This window comes from Phalacrocorax carbo, chromosome 3 (assembly GCF_963921805.1).
Source record: "Phalacrocorax carbo chromosome 3, bPhaCar2.1, whole genome shotgun sequence".
NCBI lineage: Eukaryota > Metazoa > Chordata > Aves > Suliformes > Phalacrocoracidae > Phalacrocorax > Phalacrocorax carbo.
Window position 1 is genome coordinate 100,703,169 of NC_087515.1, and position 19,597 is coordinate 100,722,765.

General features: G+C 37.2%; 1 protein-coding gene across 4 annotated transcripts in view; it reads left to right on the forward strand.

Annotated features, from left to right (window-relative positions):
• The window catches only part of KHDRBS2 (KH RNA binding domain containing, signal transduction associated 2), a 370,102-nt gene that overhangs the window by 129,727 nt on the left and 220,778 nt on the right, over positions 1 to 19,597 (forward strand). For all 4 annotated transcript variants that reach the window (XR_010372297.1, XR_010372298.1, XM_064447858.1 and 1 more), the window contains exon 3: positions 5,725 to 5,841. Coding sequence is in view for 2 of the 4 variants with exons in the window: in XM_064447858.1 (XP_064303928.1) it covers positions 5,725 to 5,841 (117 nt within the window). In the remaining 2 variants the exon portion in view is untranslated. The remainder of the gene's footprint in view (positions 1 to 5,724; positions 5,842 to 19,597) is intronic.

Here is a 19,597-nt window from a genome sequence, read left to right on the forward strand (position 1 = left end):
TTTATTTCTTGGGTAAATTTTCTAGTCACAGTAACTTTAATGATTCTAACTTTGTTACTTGGATTTAATTTATTCTTGAGGTAATTCTATTGATTTAAACCAGAAATTAATTTGGCCCGGAGTCTTCAATAAGCTGTATTTTCCCTTTGAGCATTTAATTTTGAGCCCATTTTTCTCCCCGCAGGCTGACATCAGGTTATTGTTCAAAGCATAATGAAGAGAAGAGGCTTAGTGAGCTGTGTAGGAAAGGGCAGCTTTCTCCTTTGGTTCTGGGACTGCTACAGTGAAGTTTCAGTGGTGCAGTACTTGAAGAAAGCGTTAGCACGTGTCCTTTGGAGTAGACCTCCAGAACCCCTCTGAAGGAGTACATTAATTTTCTGCTTCTGCTGTTTGCTGTCTCCTGACATGCCTTGCTAAAGTAGAGCCCTGCAAAATTCAGCCCTACCAAACAGGTTTCTCGTAAGCTCTTCTCCAAAGACAGCAAACATCGCATTGCTGTAATAAAAAAATAACATTGCATCCTTTTCTGGAACACTAAATTCATTTTGGAAAAGCCAAAAAGAACTAGATATTGAAGAGGTATTGGGGTAAGCAGCTACATACAGAGGAAGGCAGATGTGAACTCTGCACAATCTGCTGAGCAATGGAATGGAATAGAATGGAATAGAATAGAATAGAATAGAATAGAATAGAATAGAATAGAATAGAATAGAATAGAATAGAATAGAATAGAATAGAATAGAATAGAATAGAATAGTTCCATTGGAAGGGACCTACAATGATCATCTAGTCCAATTGCCTGACCACTTCAGGGCTGACCAAAAGTAAAAGCATGTTATTATGGGCATCGTCATGCTTACAAAGTGTTGAGAAAAATAAAATTTCCCTTCATATTCTTCCAGTACTACCTTAACCTGAGGGGAAGTCCCCTATGCATATCAAAAGGTGAGATACTCTTAAAATAAACGCTATTCTAAAATAAATGAACTATCAGAAGTCCTAGAATAGGACCAGAAGAGAACTAATGTATAAGCAGGTCTCAGTCAGTAAGGTTTTATTCATGAGTGACTAATATCTTTGTCTCCTCCCCTTTTCTTTAATGCAGGACTGAATTTAGAAGGATTTTTTTCTTTGATTTCATGAACAGGGAGAGGTTTCTGTGAGGATAAGTAGCTCTGCCAATGGAAACACACTTTGTCGCCCCTCAGAGGAACTGATACCTATGGTGAATAGAACATGCTGAGAAATAAACCTATTACACATTGCCTAAGCCAGTTCTGTTTCTATTTTGCTGTTTCTGGGAGGAATTAATTTATTATTCCAGTTCAGGGCTTTGTGCTGCTTTATCTTACAGCTGGAAATGCTTGTCTGACCCATTCTTTATTTGTCAAGGTTTTTTTACTGTTCTGAACACTGATCTGTGTATAAAACAGAAACAGTCACTGACACAAATAGTTTTTCTGAATGGCAAGCATATTCCTTGTTTCTGCTTGTAAAACCCAATTAAAGTGATGTTTATAAAATATGAAATGTTACAGTTCTAGTAGGCATGTATTTGGGCTACATCAAACACAGAAACAAATATTCTTCTAAATATAAACATGCATTTTCTCTCAATCACTATATTTAGTTTGAGGCTTGAATGTTAATACTGTAAGCCGTGTGTTAGGTCTGTTATACCTATGGTATGCTGTGGTGAGGTGGTCAAAATCCTTACTAACACTAAATGGAGGTTTTCAATCTTGAAAGAACTGGATGCTAGAGATTTATGTTGCAACATAACAGCAAATTATATGATTCTTTGCTTAAATGATTACCAGCATTCTTGCCCCCATGTGCAGAAGGGAGGTGGAGTGGAAGACAGGTGTGGTTTTAGATTGGATAGATTTTATGGGGAGCAGGTAGGGCTGCTATATGGTGGAGTAACTTCTGATGTGCTTCTGATGGTGCCATGTCGCTGGGCAGTGTTTTAGCCCGAAGCAGGTGAGACGTGTTGATGTGCAACATGTTTTACTGCAAGGGGGTTTGGAGATGAGCAGGTCTGTGATTATATATATATATTCATGCATGGAGTGCAGCTCTAAGCTTTTCACTAACACAGGCAGGTTTTGGGTAAGAAATTTCATATAATTAGTTCTTAAGACTTCTTAATTTTCCTTATACTTCTTGGCTACCTAATCTTTGGTTTTAAATATTCAGTCCTAGCATATAGACTCAAGCAGAATGTCTCACACTGTCAGTAAGTGTTCTCTGTAAGTGTGTAAGCACAAAGCTTTGCAGAGGAATGGGAGCAGCACACTTTGGGGAAAGAGAATAATTTTTGTGTGTCCATGTGTGTGATATCATTTTTGGCTATTTCCATGAGAAAAAAAAAGTTTTGTGAGTAAAAACTTTGATGGAGACTGAGAAGCCAGAGTGTTAGCATTGGGCGCCTTACAGTCTGATTGCTTATCTGGGGTGGAGTGTGGAAGTAATCAAGATGCAGATAAACCTGGTGAAACTGTGTGTATGGGGAAGACACTGGGGAAACTGACTGTGGATACTCAAAAGATGTATTGAGCTATATTCTCTGTCAGGTTTTATTCTGCACAAGAGAAAGTTTATTGCACAGCTGTTGACACACGAAGCGTCATGTGCATTTGATTATAAGTAAAGCATCCCCTGCTATCACCAGATAATTTTCCCCTGAAGACATGCATCTGTCTCCCACAGACAAATGATAAAAAAATCTAAGAAAATAATGTGCAAAATCTTTGCCATAAACCAGGAAGGGTATCTACAAGCACACAGAAAGCCTAGCTCACGTTCATAACTACGATTGAAAAGTTAAGCCACCTCTAAAAAAATCTAGTAACACAACAATAACCATGTTTTCCAAGTGGAAGTCTGTTTTCTCCCCAACAATGAAAGTGTTCTGTTAACACTCTCTCTTCTGTATGTCGTCATTTGTCAGCTTCCCTCTCCTAACATGACCAGGTATTATTCCAGAGACTTAGGGCTTAGATTTGGAGAAAATCTATACACGTGGTGGAACTGGATCAGAACTAAGATTGCAAAATAAGATTTGCAGTTACAGTGGCTGTGCCAGGAACATTCGTCTGTGAGCAAGGGTCGTCATATAGAGTCAAACTGACTGGATTTCCACATTTTCCTTCACTGCCGCTCTATGCTTTGGCTGTGTGCGTGTGTGCGTTTGTGGTTATAACTGCAGCCTAAGCCTTCCAGTATTAAGATTCGTTCTGTTCAGGTTGTTGTCCAGCACATTGTAATAAAATAAATAAGAGGAATAAAGTGTGTTTCAAATTTCTTACGATTTGTGCTGTTCACTGAAACTTTCTCTTACTTGTGTGCTGGTTTTATCCACATGTGAACATGAAGGATTTGATTTGTCGTAAGTTCTTGAGTCAAAGTTACTCTACCAGTATTTTCAGACTTTGGGGAATTTTGTGATTATAGACTGGTGCTGAGGATAGCCAGTGGCCCTAGACTGGCGATGGGAAGACCAAGCACAACAGTTGAATGTCTGATATAGTGCACTGGCTTTTTTGCAACTTTAGACGGAACCAAACTAAGAGCAAATCAGTTATTCAGTGGTAGGTAACTGCTTGCTTCCTGATATGTGTTTTTTTAGAAGGTGGATGAAATGTGAGTGACTGTCTGCTACATAATCAATAGAATTAAAATCCCCAGGCACTTATTTCCTGTGAAGTGATTAAAATCCACTTACCACATGGTTTATGCTGGCCATACTGCTCCTTTGCAGCAATATGTCAGGGTAATTATTAGACAGTTTATGAAGTACTTAAATGTAAATGGTCAGCATAAATCTTCATAAAGTGTATTTTAATAGTTTTATTCCATTCAGGGAACAAAGGGAGTCGAGCTTTGCCTGGCCTTCTTGTAGTCTCCTCCAAACTTACATAGCAGTATAGCTCTTCCAGCTTTTGAGGTGCAGCTTTTCTTAATATTAGGAGTCACTGAAAGGATGCAGCAGTAGATGGTTCTTCTCTGATCGGGGATGCGTAAGTGGCACAAAAGATTTGGTGTTGTAACTTGTGAACAGCCATTCTGCAGGTAAGATGCTCTCTGCCAAAGAGCAAAAGCTCTCCTGTCTGCTCTGCCTTCTCAAATAATCCTTCACATACATGAGATGTATAGTTTTTGAAATCTTATTTCTATCAATAGATTAAGTCCAACGTCTAGTACTAAAGTTGAAATCCACTCCTTACCTCATTGTTTGGTTTATTTTCATATGAAATTTAATAATCAGTTTGAAGCCAACAACTTCTAAGCCAAGTTGTCCTTGGAAGAAGCATAGCTACAGTTTCAAGACATATTATGGTTGTTGCCATGATAGGGCATCATCTCTAAATCCTGCCCCAAAATGGAGTAGGATTTATTGAAGAGTTCATAACTTCTATTAAGTCAACAGAGTTGGGAAAAAAAATACAAGCACACAAGCTTGAAAAATCCTCTGGGAGCTTCAAAGCTTGTTGGGGTTTTCTGCAATATTACCACTTACCACTTCCCCCTATACATGTTACCTTGCTGAAATCAGTTGTGTTGGTTTAGGTGGCAGTGGATTTCACCTTATATATTTTTTTTGTTCTGTGATTACATATTATTTTCTTTGATGGCTTAACAGGGTATGCTATAACATCTTTTTAGACATTCAGATGAATTTTTGACAGCAGCATATTCTTGACTGCTATTTCTTATCATGCTCTTTATCTCTGAAATGAAAATAAGGGAGTACTGATACAATTACACACTTTTTTCCTTAGCTAAGCTTATTCTATGCTGAAAGCCAGGAAAAAGTATTGTCCATTCATTGAACAAAATTAGAAACATCCTAAGGAAGTGCTGATGGTTTCCAGTCAACTTCCAAAGACCGCATGCCATAGAGTCTTGAAAAAGATTTTGGAAAGCATAAAAAATAGTAAATTGAAGAGACTATTGATTACAGAATAAACAAATTACTGTTACTTAATAGACTACCTGCTTTTCACTTGTTCGTGCTGACGTGACATGACCACCTCATCTATTTAATGTTCTGTCCTCTGATTTTCATGTAGACATCTCTTCTTCATACAGAAAAAAGAGTTGTATGTCACATGAGCTGTGCAGTGTTTAGGAACATTAGCAGCATGTCAGACAAAGCCCAGCACTCTTTAAAATCCCCTCAGAAAATAGCCTTGAGTATCTACAGTGATCTATTGTTTCTGCTTTGTTCCATTGCTGGCAAAACAGATATTTGAAGCCACTAAACAAAGCAGTACTTATTGTAAAATCAACATGTAAAACATCAGTTCCTAATAATCCACCTAAAGTTCGAACTTTGCAGAATATATTACTTTGCCAATAAAGCTGGCTAACTCAGGAAAGAATATATGCATTCTCTGGGTTTCACCTATACCGACTGCTAACCAAAGACCTTGTGTAGCAGTTAGCTAAACCTAAGCAGCCACTGGCCATTTTGTCCTAGGGAGGAGCCTCCTGGTGTTCAAATAAACCATGAATGCTTTTGCTGCCTTTTATGATAGTTGAGAGGATACCTTGGTTCTCCAGACTTGTATCCCAATGCATTAGGCTCAGAACTAAGTAGCAGTATTTTTTTTAAAGGAAAGTAAACTTTTCTCTTTAAAGCAACTTGTCTGTAAAGTTTTACTATGTTTTTGAAAAAGCAGCTTTTGGTCTAAAATAGTTCTCTTATTTTTTTTCTAGTTCAATTTTGTTGGGAAATTGCTTGGACCAAGGGGAAACTCCTTGAAGAGGTTACAAGAAGAAACCGGAGCAAAAATGTCCATCCTGGGGAAAGGATCCATGAGGGACAAAGCTAAGGTACTGTGTCTGTAATCTGGTTGCAATTATTGTCAATACATTTGTGCTTTATCTGTTACACTTAGATTGCCTGTCTACTTATTAATGGCTCATTAATAGACTAATAATAGACTCTGACTCCAAAGCTTGTTTGGTTTTTTCAGGTTACATCAACTGCTTAAATCCAGTTTTTCTCTTGCTACGCAAAGCTTGCTTCCCATATAGTTGTAGACCGCCACAGTTACTATAGTACCACTGTTATTTCAATAATTAACTGAAAAGAGAAAGCAGCTTTAAGTTCATTTGTTCTGAGAGAATTCCATTTCTCCTGAGAAAGTATAACTTGTATGGATTACTGCTGTAGGTTTGGTGTACATAAATAAGGTTTTTCTCTTGTTTATTGTTTCTTTAGAGATGGGACTTTTTAAAAAGATTGAATATTTATTCAGGGCATAGTTCTAAAAAAGATAACAAAGTGGACATTTTGCTTAAATGTGTGTAAAAATGCACTATAGATAAAAGAAAAAAATGTGTTTGGAATCGCTGTCTGGTCAATGCACCTAAGGCATTTCATATATAGGCAGCTTCATATATATCTGATCCAAAGAACAAGTACCGATTGCATTGTGGCATCTTTCAGTCTGTAGAACAGCAGTATTATGGTCAACACAGAAATAATGACTGCTAATTTCACTGAGCTGTGTATTGCCTTTAGTAATGTAGTGTGTTATTCTGCTTTCCTGTCACCTCTGTCATTCGTCTCAGCAGCTAAAATAATGAAAGAAATAATATGCCAGAATAAAGGAAGGACTAATCAGGATTTTATGGTTGGCATTGTTTGGTCTCGGTAATGCATATCAGAAGTCACACTTGCATTATAAGGTCTCCAGTTGCAATATTAAAAAAAAACCCAACCACAAAACAGACGAATTAGGCACACAGAATGTATTTCTTTTTTTTTTCAGAGATTTCTTTATGACATTGGGAATACTGACACTCCAATTATCTATTTAACTGTATATTTTATGATAATAAATGTTGAGTACACTACAGATTTTATTTCTAGATATTGACAAGTAAAATATTTTATGACTTTTGGCTTATTTCTGGAATGATAAAAAATGACTCCCTGGATGAATGAATGCATGTGCTGCTAAGTAGCAGTAATTTGCATCAGTACTGCATCTGCCAGTTCCATTCTCAACCACCCACTCAGGTTATTATTGCCAAGAGCAGCAATTGCCCAGACAGGGGAGTATGAAGGGTTTGTTACCAGCTAAAGATGTTTAAACACAAATAAATTGATAGACTAAGTCCTCTGATTTTGAGATTGGTCACTCATCATATTTCATTTCATCTGATGATAAAGAACAGTGCCAGCATGCCAGTTATTACATTCACTCATGAGTATGTCAGAAAAACCAAAATTGAGGTTGGTTTTTTTTTTTCCTCTCCATAAAGTATGTAGTCCTTAAGTATAATCTAAAGTTAAGTATGAACTTCATGGACACTCATTCATATGAGAATGGTGTAAAAAATGAAGTTCTAGAGTTAAGTAGCATAAAATATGGCAGTGATGAAAGCAAATTCTGTAGAGAAGGCCTCATAAGTGACTGTTATCTTAATCCAATTTCAACATTACTGACTCAAAAGAAAACAAAATCCCTATGTAGTTACAGTGAGAGATAGGAATTATCTGATCCATGTACATCAGTGTTACCAGTTCCAAACAAAAGAGTCTGAGAATGATCACGGGATGGGTAATAGTAACAATTAGTGTTTCAGAGAAGATATTCTACATTGAGATACTGGTAAAACTTAATATATTTGACTGTGAGCATAAATAATAGCGTGAATTGCTACATCGCTAAGGAAAATGCAGCTTGCTCTGGTTAAAACAGTTTTCTTGCCATAAAACAAGCCCAATAGTCTCTTTTATGCAGTATTTTTTTACCGATTTAAATACAAATTTAAAAAATCTGGAGGCTTGTTGTGGTTTTTTTGTACCATACAAGAAATCAGCTTATGTATATTGGCAGATGAGTCTTCCTTCTGGAAGAATTTTCAAGAAAAATCTGTGTAATTTCTCTCTGTAAACTAGAATTTCCTTAAAGCTTTCTATATTATACTGTGAACCATAGTAATTCCTAGGCAGACTGCAGACACGTGTACTTTTCCCCTCCAGTCCAGTGCAGCTGGATGCTGAGCTGTGTTGGAGCAGCAGAAACAGAATTTCTGCTGGAAAATACTAAATACGTTTACGCCCTAAATCCTTAGGTACTTAGTGTTTGAAAAGAACTGATCCGCTGATTTAGGGTTTTTTAGTGCCAAAATGACAGCAGGCAAATGCTTGGCTCTACAATGAACCACTCTGGCCATACTCTCTAATTTTGGGCATATGGAGAGGCAGTTTCCAGTTCTGGGAAATGGATGTTGTCAAGGGAGGTATAGCTGCATTTCAGAATTTCCTTATCTTTAAAAAATACATCTATGGGTAAATGTCAGAGACCAAAGAATTTGGGCTTTTCCTTTCAGGGCCCTCAGGGGTCACCTGTTAAGAGTGACTTGCGATTTTTGAGTGTCTGCTGGGCATACAGTGTGGGAGCAGGACAGATTAATTTGAAAAGGCAATGGAACTTACTTAAAAAGAATATTATGCACAACTCCACTTGTGCACTAAATACCACAGAGCTTATGTATGTGTCACAGAAAGTTGTGTTAGAAATTGTTGAAGAGGTGCCCAAGTGTAACTGCAGCAGTTTTGTCGAATGTTATTTGGGATATAAGGAAAACTTACGATTCTTCCAGAGCAGCGTGACTAATGTGAGCGCTTAAATCTCTTTGCTTAAGCTAAATGCCACTGGCTCAGCAGTTTAGTCTTCTGTAACAGGAGAAAGATCCTACAGTGTTCTGACAGGAAAAACAAGCACCATCATGAAATGTGTGCAGTCCACTAGACACAGAACAGAAGATGATGCTGGCTTTTAGATACTTCTCCCTTTTGATTTGGCATGCAAAACTGTAGCTAAAATCGGAAATATTTATTAGCTGAATAACTGCCATTTATTTTCAAATCACAGAGAAGGTGGTGTTCAACATGTTGAGCGTAGCCATGACCACTGAGAGTTGTGCCCACCATAAAAGAACAGCCAGATCTTCCTGGCTTACATGCTGCCACTAAAAATTGTCAGTCCTGTAGTAATATAATATTATAAATATGCAATTACATTCTTCAGAACAGGTAGTGATGAGATTGAATGCAGTCATGTGGAGTTGCTTGGCTTTTGATTCTTTTGTGTGTCTTTTTCCTCTTTTTCCAAACAGCATGGGATGCGATTGCAAAGATAAACAATCAAACTGAAGTGATAGGAGAAATCTCATTACAAGTGGAATGAATTGATTGCTTTCATACATAGATACATATTTTCTCCTTTTCAGTCATGCAATGAATGCTTTGCACTGTGCCATTAAAAAAAAAATATGTGTGTAGTGATCTGGAATAGCTTTTTTTACATAAACTATAGCATTAAGAGAATGGATTCTCTTTAAAAGAAGCAGAAAAATATGTAGCAATGTTCCGTAAGCACTTCTATTTCTTGATCTAGTTACCTCCCAGGATTTCATATGAGAGAGCAGTCTTGGGGCTTTCACCATTTCTGCATACTCCTTGGTTTTAGATTATTTACATCAGTGGTAATTTTTTTATTGAGGTTTATTATACACCAACGTGCAATAAACTTGCACTAGATAATACACATAACTTGGTCTTTGTGTTTTGTGGAACTTCAGAACATCATATGTGAGGAAGCGAAACGGCAATGATTTCATGCAGGTGGGAGTGAAAGGAATTTTTTGTAGGAAAACTAAGAACATTTAGGGTCAGGGATAAAATAAGCACACTGGCGTCATTAGAACTGCCTTTAAGGGCTGCATGACCTGACTTCAGGTTGCTGGAGCTTGGGGAGAATATGTGGGAAGAGTCAAAAACACAGTCCTACCCTTACACGTTTCTCTGAGGTCCCTCTACTACTGACTGGAGAGAAAATACTGATCGAAGGGACACTGGTCTGAGGTGGGACCTCTCCCTAAGTAACAGGAGTGAGAACAGATCAACAGCAGTGATCGTAGTCCAGCCATGGTACTTACCTGCAGCATGACTTCATGTCTTTTTATTATGTTTTTTTCAGAGGTGAACTATACCAGGGTAGGTGAGAGTGTATATGGGGAGGCTTGCCTGGAATGACTACATGTAGCATCATACCAGTAGTTCGTTGGTATGGATAATACTGGTAAAAGAGAGCAAATGAAGGCCATAATCCCAGATTAATAACTGAAATGGTGAACAAGGCATAGTAAAAGCAAAAACATGTTTAGAAAGGGAAGAGGACTGGCTTGGAAAAAAAAAAAAAGGCAGGTATAAATCTTTTGCAAAAGAAAAACTCTACCTGGTACAGAATTTTCTTTTGTCTTTTGTCTTTTCTGTTTCATGTGTAGCTTTATGGTGGGAACGCTCACAGAAAGAGATGATGGAAATTTTCCAGTGAACACAAATTATGTAGAAAAGAGGCATGTGGAAGCTCCAGATTATGAAACAAAGGATGGTTGTGAGAGAAAGAAATCTTGAAAATGTGCAAATGTTGTAGTTGAAAATTTTTCAGAGTAAAACACTTGTGCCTTTATTTTTTTAAAAGGGACTTTTTTATTTAAAAATTAACCTAAGTGAGTATGTTTGGAAGAGTTCAATAACCTAAGAACAATAAACTATTTTGATTTTGCTTTAATAACATTTTGAGTGTTACCCAAAGGAAGATTTTTGATAGCTTTTCATTTTGTTAAATAACTGAAAAATTTATTTTTAACCTCATTATTTTTTCCTGAAAAGTCATTCTTCATCACCTGTAAGACACTTCTTGCAAGACATATTAACTATTTAAGCTAAAGAGGCCCACATTGTCTTTGCAGAAGTCACTGATAGGCCAAGCATCTTTTTGAACCACTTTTTACTTACATAAAGCAAGTTTTGGAAATTAATGTATAGCCTGATTACAAGACTATATATTAGATAAAAGAAAGCCAAAACATCAGTTGCTACAGTAGCACATGGGCTGTCAGCCACACATGAAGGAAAATGTAAGTCATAGTGCTTGAGCTAAATCTCCTGAATATTAATGTATAATTGCACCCCAATTTAAAATCTCACTTTTTACCTAGAGAAATTGTGTCAACACCAATTCCCATTTTGCACACTTTCTGTTTATTACCCATTTCTTTTATTGTTTATACTTCCACTTACGTCTTTTGTCCTGGCTATTCAGAGGATGCTGTCAATAAGGATTCCTGTTTCTTTCCTATAAAAAACAGGAAATTAGAGAACAAACTTGCACTGCAGCTTTGAAAAATCACATAAAATATTTGTCTGTGACTCAATGTTTTGTCAGCTACTGAGTGAACTTTTAACTGCTTTCTTTGTCAAGTTTTATTTGTTGTTTAAACTAGTTGTTAATGAAAAGGTTTCATCACAGAAGAGTTAATTGCAGTAGAACTATCTGCCTTTCATTCTTCTGTGGGTTAAATACTTTCCAAAGAAGCTTCACTGCCACTGGACAACAACTTGTCCCATTAAACAGGATTTCTTGCATTACCTTTTCTTTTTAATAAGTGCAGGTTTTAAGAACTTGTTGGCAACCAAAAAGATCGGAAGTCAGCACGCAGAGAACCTACCTAGATTCAGTGATTAATGTATTGACTTAGCATGGTTTTTTAACAGCCATATTATGTGACTGCCTTCTAAAAGATTTTGAAAACATGGGAGAGTTGCAGCACACACTGGTCTGTTCCCTGCAAATGCAAAGTACCCTGACTTCAGTCCCGCAACCTTTAAATGTGTGCTTAAATATCTTACAGGATTAAGTCCATATATATAATGTGAATAGAGCACAATAACTTTTTGGTTTTAAGCACAATATATTTTTTCATTAGATCATGTCTACCGTGAGCGTACTGTCCTAATAGTGGAGAGTTAATTCTCTGATAGCATTCTTTTGACTTCACTGGTTTTTCAAGAAGATTATGTAAATAATGCTCAGCAAGCCCAGAAGGGAGGAAAAAAGTTGCAGATTTTGTCTATAGGAGGTGATGATCCAGGTATTGCATTATATTCTTTCCCAATCCTTAATCTTTTTCTGTTAGGTTTTCCTTTGATTTGTGTAAAAGTATTATTGACTTCATATTTTTATCTCTACAGCCGTGGTACCTTACAGCTTACAGCCATTTTACCTCACAAACAGGTTTATGACCAATGGCAGGATAAGGCCCTCAGCATATCTTCAAGGTTTGAGCAGAAGCAACAGCAGCACACTGCTTCTGCTGCAACATGTTTTTTTCCCCTCCTAAGTCTCTCCAGCTTCCTCATACTGACTGCTGTTAGGCTTTAAGGACTAAAACAAACAACCAGCGACAGAGATAAATGCAAGCAAAAGGAAACAAACAAAAAGCAGAGCACCCTATATTTTGAAATTGAAGTCTTCAAAGGACCATTTGCAAAAGGATGTTAACTCTTTCATGTCTACTGTAATCCGCATTCTCGAGGTTTTTCCTTTAAGTGAGCATGTCAAAAGGTACCAAAGGCTTTTAAACTCTAAATCTAGGTTTTACCTGAACAGAATCTCCAAAGAACATACTTTCTTTTTATACAGAGAAAATGTAAACCTGTTGGCAGGCAGAGATTAAAAGAAGAGACTGTTTTTATCACTGTTTCCTCTGGTGTTACTCATGTTCTAGCAACTTTCTAGTTGCTCAACCACCTGGTGTCTTTGGAAAATACCTCTGTGTATCACCTCTAATGTGTTGTAAACTCTTTTTTTGCCCTGATAAGGGAGGAAGTTTGAGGTAGATACAGATTGCAACCAATATTTCTTAGAATAGCTTTTATTCTTTAAGCTGTTTTTACTAATAGCAGATAACTATTCTCACAGCACATTCCCTTATCTATCAGAAGGCTCATCTGTGTTAACAGGCATCTCCTTAATATCATTGACCAGTAACTTTGGATTTGGAACCTGGCTAGAAAGATCAATTGCCTGTTATCCTTCAATTTATGCAGTTTAACACAGTAACTCCTGGCTTTTCAGTTTGTGGTATAAAATTTTGGGAAAGTCCATTTGTTTCTGTATCTGTCAAGTTTATTTGTTTCCTTGCAGTATGGATTTTTCCTTCCGAAGGTGGTTTGTCAAATTTATGTCAAAGATTTAAGGTGTTTTCTCTGACTCCCCTCTCTGAGTTTTAGAACCCATTTAAGTACATAGCCCATCTTACTGCAGAGAAAAGAGTCTTTTCCCTGGTCCCTCTTGGGTTAAGAAGAGGCCTCCTTTGTTTTGGCTGGGTGGCTCAACTGCTCTGACCTTGCTTAGAGGAGTCAGGCTTGAGGAAAGCTTTTTAAAAGCTTTTTATCTGTATGTGTATGTGGAGAGAGAGAGAAAGATTGATGTGTGTGTAATATACAGCTGTAATTCACGGTTAAGCATAAGTCATTCTGCATTTGCCAGTTCTTCCTGATGTCTTCTACACAGTGACTAGGGATATCTGTCTTTTATCAACAATTTGAAATTTGCATGCTATTTAATGTTTAACTCTTCTATCCCCAAAAGATGGATAATTGCTTTCAAAGTTTCAAGATTGTTTCATAACCCATTTCCTAAATGCGTTCTACAGATTGGTAGGAAATTCCTGGTGGATGACACCACTTCCATTTTAAGAAAAGTACAGCTAAAGTAGCATTACTCTCAGATTATCACCAAATTATTCAACAGTGTTCCTTTCACTTTGGTATAAAACTTACTGCCTTTTCAACACATACTTGAATTAGCCTGTAGACCATTCCATGTCCTAAATGTGGATGATGTGTCACCTTTTTTCCCGTTGTGAGTTTCACACAGCAAGTAAAGAAGAAGCTAAAGGTCAATACCAAACCACCCTTTATACCAATATCAGTATCGTTCTAGATCCTCAACCCCGCAAATTACTGTTTCCTGTCTGTGTACAAGGCACTGTGGCTCTTGTCTCTGCCACAGGGAGTTCTACCTTGCTTGAGTCTCCCAAATTCTAGAAAAAAAATCTCTTCTCTAGAGATGTGTCTTGTGGCTAAAGCTGACCATCAGCTCTGACCTGGATTTCAGGACCTAGGTCTGAAGGTCGGGAAGTGGGGGCCATCTGTTGACTTCTCCAGTCGGGTTTCAGTTCTCTGGATCTTCTGCTTGGTCACTGTAGAAGTATATGAACAGGACTTTGTTGTCCCATTAGAGAAGTGATTTATGTCTCTCAGTACGCAACCTGTTCTTACCCTCAGGCTTTTACATGTTACTTATGAAAACAAGTATTGCAATATAGAGCCCAAGTTACTGCCGTTTATTTTCATACAGCTAGATACTTACCTGTATGCAGTGTTCCCTCCTGAAAAAGGTACACAGGTCACAAGGTAGCTGTTGTTCCTCAGTCCTGGAGCTTGTTTTCACTGGTGCAAGATCTGGCTTACCATCACAGTCGAGAATTAGCCATCAGGAATTGCTGATTGAATCAGAAGCACCATATTTATCTCCTGACCATCTCTCAGCCAGTCCCTCCCTGAGGCACCAGTGGCAAAAAAATGTCAGTGAGGTTGCTATGCTGGCATTTTCCTCAGTGAATATTCCCCAGGAGAGAAAAATCCTAAACTGAACAAATAAAAAAAACTTTATGGCCTTTTTGTCTCTCAGTGACAAATTTTGGACTGTAAATTGTGGGCTGTAAATATTGGAAACAGTCTGCCTCATTGATTCTATAACTTATTCACCTGTGATTTCTTGGAAAAAGCTATAAACACCAAGCAATTTGTGCAAGCCTGTGTCCTTATTAAAGGAAACTGAACTGAAGCCTCTGACCTTGTTCATATGCTGTTTTTTATGAAATTATTTTATATTATATAACAAAATCTTATGCTTCTGCATACACATCGAAAACTGGAACACAAGTTTTTATTTTAAATTGGAAAGATGGCGGAAAAATTGAGATTACCATATCTTCCTAACCTTGACCTATATTAATTACTGATGAAAAATTAAAGTTCATAGGTTGGTTACATGCAAAGGTAGGTTAAAAAAATCATGAGAGTGGGACACTCATTGAAGTACTTAAAATGTTTGTAATTTAAATGGAATTTAAAAATTGTTGGAATTATCTCCTTTGACTCATAAGGAAAACTATAAGATCTCCTCTAATACTCTCAGTATCCCAAAAGTGCAGTTCTTGTACTGCTGAAGCCAGTGGCAGTTTTGCTGATGACCAGTGAGACAAATCACTCTTGGTATTTTGCTGAGTGAGCGAATGAAATTCACATGCAATCTCCAAATATTTCTCTATTAATTTTCAGGCTAAAGTCCCAGTCTGAAGAGTGAGATGTTAGAATGACTGCAGAGATTCAACCAGATATATCCCTTTAAGTATTTCCTGCTAACTTGATTCATGGAGCGATATGATACTTCCATGTAATTAGTGATGGCATTTTCAAAACGGAATAACCAAGAGGCCAATTTAACTCTGTGTTAAAAATTTCATACTCTGAGTCTGATAGTTAAGAAAATGACATTGTCCTTACAAAAGGATTATATCAGACCTCAAACAGGTACTGAAAAATCTCTGTTTTATTACTGATGCAACACATTGGTGATATTAAGTCTTCAGTGCCTCCCTCGCATCAAGTGTTAAAACAGACTTATATATTTCTTTAGGTCTGACAGGATATTTGTAAGACTTACACTGCTGTTTTTAAAAATGTGGGACTAATTCTTCTTTTCTGCTAAATTAGATTACTTTCAAAGGACAAATTGTTGAGATAGTGCTTCAGGTTTATTCTTTCTCTTCTGAATTAAAAGTGATGGAGGAGCATGAAACTTTAAAGGAGACAAAGCAAATAAATGGTAAAAGAGAGGAATGTGGGAAGGGTAAAGATGGCCCTTAGTGAAGAAAAATATGTATTATTTGAAGTAGTGAAAGATTACATGCTTTCTGTTTTGCCAACTTGTAAACGTTTAGTAACTTTTTGGCCTGAAAACAGTTTAATTTTTTTGTTTGTGGGTTATTATAAGGTTTTGTGAATACCCCAGCAAAGTAAGCAAAGCTGTGTACACATGTATTATGCATTAGAAACAAGCTGCCAACTAACTCAGCTGTGATCTCCCTCTGTATGTGATGGTGCCAATTTGACACCCAAAAGTCCGGGTTTGATATCCAGCTCTGTGACAAACTCTTCTTGATTTCAGGCCATTCAGATTTCATGGGCCAGAGAATCATTTGGTGCTTGTTGGCGCCGTTCAGTTGCTGCCACTGTCCAGGGGGTTACTCTGGTGCCGCACCTCGCCAAAGAGGTTTGGTTGTGAGACCACACTGCCAACTGGGAGCTCCCCTTCTCCTGCACGTGGCATTTGCAAACCTGAACAGCATGGTCAGTGTGAGTCCTGACACTAACATCAGTGCTCTTTGAGCAGGCAATAAGTTTTCTTAAAAAAAATAAGCTTGGGGGAAAAAAAAAAAAAAGCAGCACATTATTGTGTCAGAGAGAGGAAATAAAAAAAAAAAAGTTCCCAGGAAATTATAAGTAAATGACTCAATGGCTTACAGCAGTTTGGGGACTGTAGATCTTTTCACACTGATGTTTTTTTCCCATCTGTACATTTTCAGAACAGTGATTTATGTTCCAAAGTATCTTATTTATCTGCATGAGGCTTCATAAAAACCAGGTTCGATCTTGCTGAGTTTTGTTTTATGATTATTGTTCTTGCTGTTTTACGTATAGATAAATGCAAAAAGAACTGCTTTGAATTATTTGCAGCAATTACGTTAAACCCCAGTTTTCCGTGCATAATGCTATCTGTACTCTTGAGGATCATGATAAATACTTTTAATATACTTTAATGGGTTACTGTTACAAGGAATTTTGCATTGCCACAATAGAGGCAGCATTACAGTAAATTAAATTACAGTGCACACAATTAAATAGAATAATGAAAAAAATCAGAATTGAAGCAACAGCTCTTTGGAGTCCTCTGAAATTTGATTCCATGATAAACGTAATAGGAGAAGATGGTGAGTGGAATTTAGATAGCTAAGCTAGATATTATTTTGTTTGTAATATCTCCATCAGGGATTAATGTTCTATGAATAAGAGACATTGATTAGTCTCTGGATTATTTTTCTGATTGATTACTATTGTAGTGTAGCATTCCCTTTTCATTTATCTACCCAACATCAATATAACTTTAGGGCTATAACTTCATCGTGCTACAGTTGTTATGCAATCTGCAATAATTTGTAGCTTCTCAGTAACAGCTTTAAGGAAATCTGTACAGATTTAACTTGAGTTTATAGCCATATATTACCCCAAAAAAACCCACCTTCGTTTCATCTTCCATGATAAAGAGAAATATTAATTTTACATATTCTCTGACAACAACTCCTTTCCAAGAACACTTAAGGATGAGATACATTTCTGTTTTATCAAACATAGCTGAAGTAAGGCTGCTCTGGACAGTCATTATTATGAATATACAAAGAAATCAGAAGGTATGATATTAACATTACAAATGGCATTATTGTTTTTTTCCCTATTTTTCTTGTTTCTGTTTTTTTAATTGAAGGTGAAAATTAATTCAATCCAATATTGAACTGGCAGGAATATAAATTTAGCATTTAGTTCCCATCGCTGTGTGGCTATGGCTTTCTTTCCTAGATTCTTAGTTTCCCCCAAAATAAAGGATAACAGTTCTTGCCCATCTACTTTAGAGGTGTCTACAGAGAATTAATTCATTGGTAATTATAAATGTCTTTATGAACACTGGATGATGTTGCAATAAATCCAAAGTTTTCTGAGTTCAGAAGAATGAGCTGTTACCTCTGCAGATTACATTCCACTCCTAAGGACGCCTGTGGCTCTTCTCAAGGCTTTCAGGTTCTTTTATCTTTTTTGTACTGGTATGATATATTACCTATTTATAAAGTTTGATATTCCATTAGTTTAAATCAGACCAACTTCATTTATAATCCAAAACAATGAATTTTTATTTTTACAGAATTTGGGGAGGAGATGGGAGGGGTAGTGGTTGGAGGTTAAAATATGCACAGAAAGCCTAACCCTGATCCCCATCTTCTGTTGTCTTTTGCCTTTCACATTATCCAAGAACTTTGACACCAAGTCTTTAGAAGTAACCCTGACACTTAACACCACACCCTGATCTCATAAACCATGTTTGGAAGTCATAGGAACATGGTTGGGATTTTTTTAGCTTATGGATGTGCAGATGCTTTGCTGAATTTAGGCCTTACAGGCAAGTCCTCCCTTCCTGTGCCTACAAACCCTTGCTGTGAAAGTCAATGGCTGCGTGTTGTGTGTTTCTTCTTTGGTGCTCTGATGGATGAATGATTTTGGGGATATCTATAAATGAAGAATTCACTTAAGAGTCATTTTCTGAAGTGGGGGTGAGAGTGGGGAAACAAACCAAACTGCTCTGTTTTTCTGTCCAGCTACAGGTCCCATTTCAGCTCCTGTTATATTAAAGAAGTCTGTTACCAAATGCTTTTTATCTGGCATGAGAGGGAAAGAAAAAGAATGTTTCCTTTCTATTATGTTGTTAATCCTTCTCCAGAGGTCTGTTTATAGGATAGGGAGACATAGGGAATGGCTGGCAAGCCTTACTTCCTTAATTAAAAACATAATTAACCATGCATAGAACTCTCTCAACTCTAGTGTAACGCTGGTCTTATATTGAATCTCTGGCTATTAAGAGACTTGATCCATAGGTACATATGTAAGTCCAGAAATAATGTTTCACATTTCTTTAAGTTGATGTAGCAAATGTGTACTCCTGAATATTTTGACAATAAATTATCAGTTCTGTTTTACTGTTTGTTGCATTAATGGTAAGAGTCTGAGGAGTGGCTGGGGGGACCCTACCGTTGAATCATGAGGTTCAGACAGGACCCCCTTGCTTTCTAAACTCCTTCTCAGAGAGGAGTCTAGGTGCAGCTAAGCCCAGTCTTAGTCTCAGACCTGGTCAATTGTTTATTTTCTAAGGATTGTAGAAGTAACCACTCATCAGAGTATTTGTTGTTAGTAACTAATTTGCCAGATGCCCCAGCTGGTAGCATTCAATGAGAATGATCACGGTTAGGTTAATGAATAGTACAATATATTAAAGCAGCAGATACACAGGTTCTTTGGATCACCGGTGATGAGATTGCTGGTTACATGACACACAGAAATGCTAAGATGATGAGTAACACTGCTAGGCTACAAATGCATTAAGCAAATATGAAGCATTGGAGATTTAAAGTGAAGCTATAGAGAGGTTTCTAAGTTTTCCCAGAAAAACAGATGGCATACCCAGATGTTTTAATCTTACCCAAAGGTGTCCCAGTGTGGGGGGAAGGAGGCTCAACCTGTCGACTGGTCCCAGAAGTCAGAGTGGTATGTGATGGTATCTTCCCCAACACCCTCTTTCTCTTCACATATTTTATACTATTTTTTACCTGTCAGGTGGAGCCTGAGTGACTCTAGTCATACACACCTTTATTATAATTGGTGTTGAATTTCCTCGCTTTGCTTTTAAAAGCAGAGACTAGAAGAAATTCAAAGCGCATGCCCAGTGAGGGGTAGTTGCACCTTAGAGGCGGGTAACTTCTGGGATGGAGGTGTGTTTTGGTATTCTAATGATATTATAATGAGCAAAGTTCACTATAAGGACAGCATTTT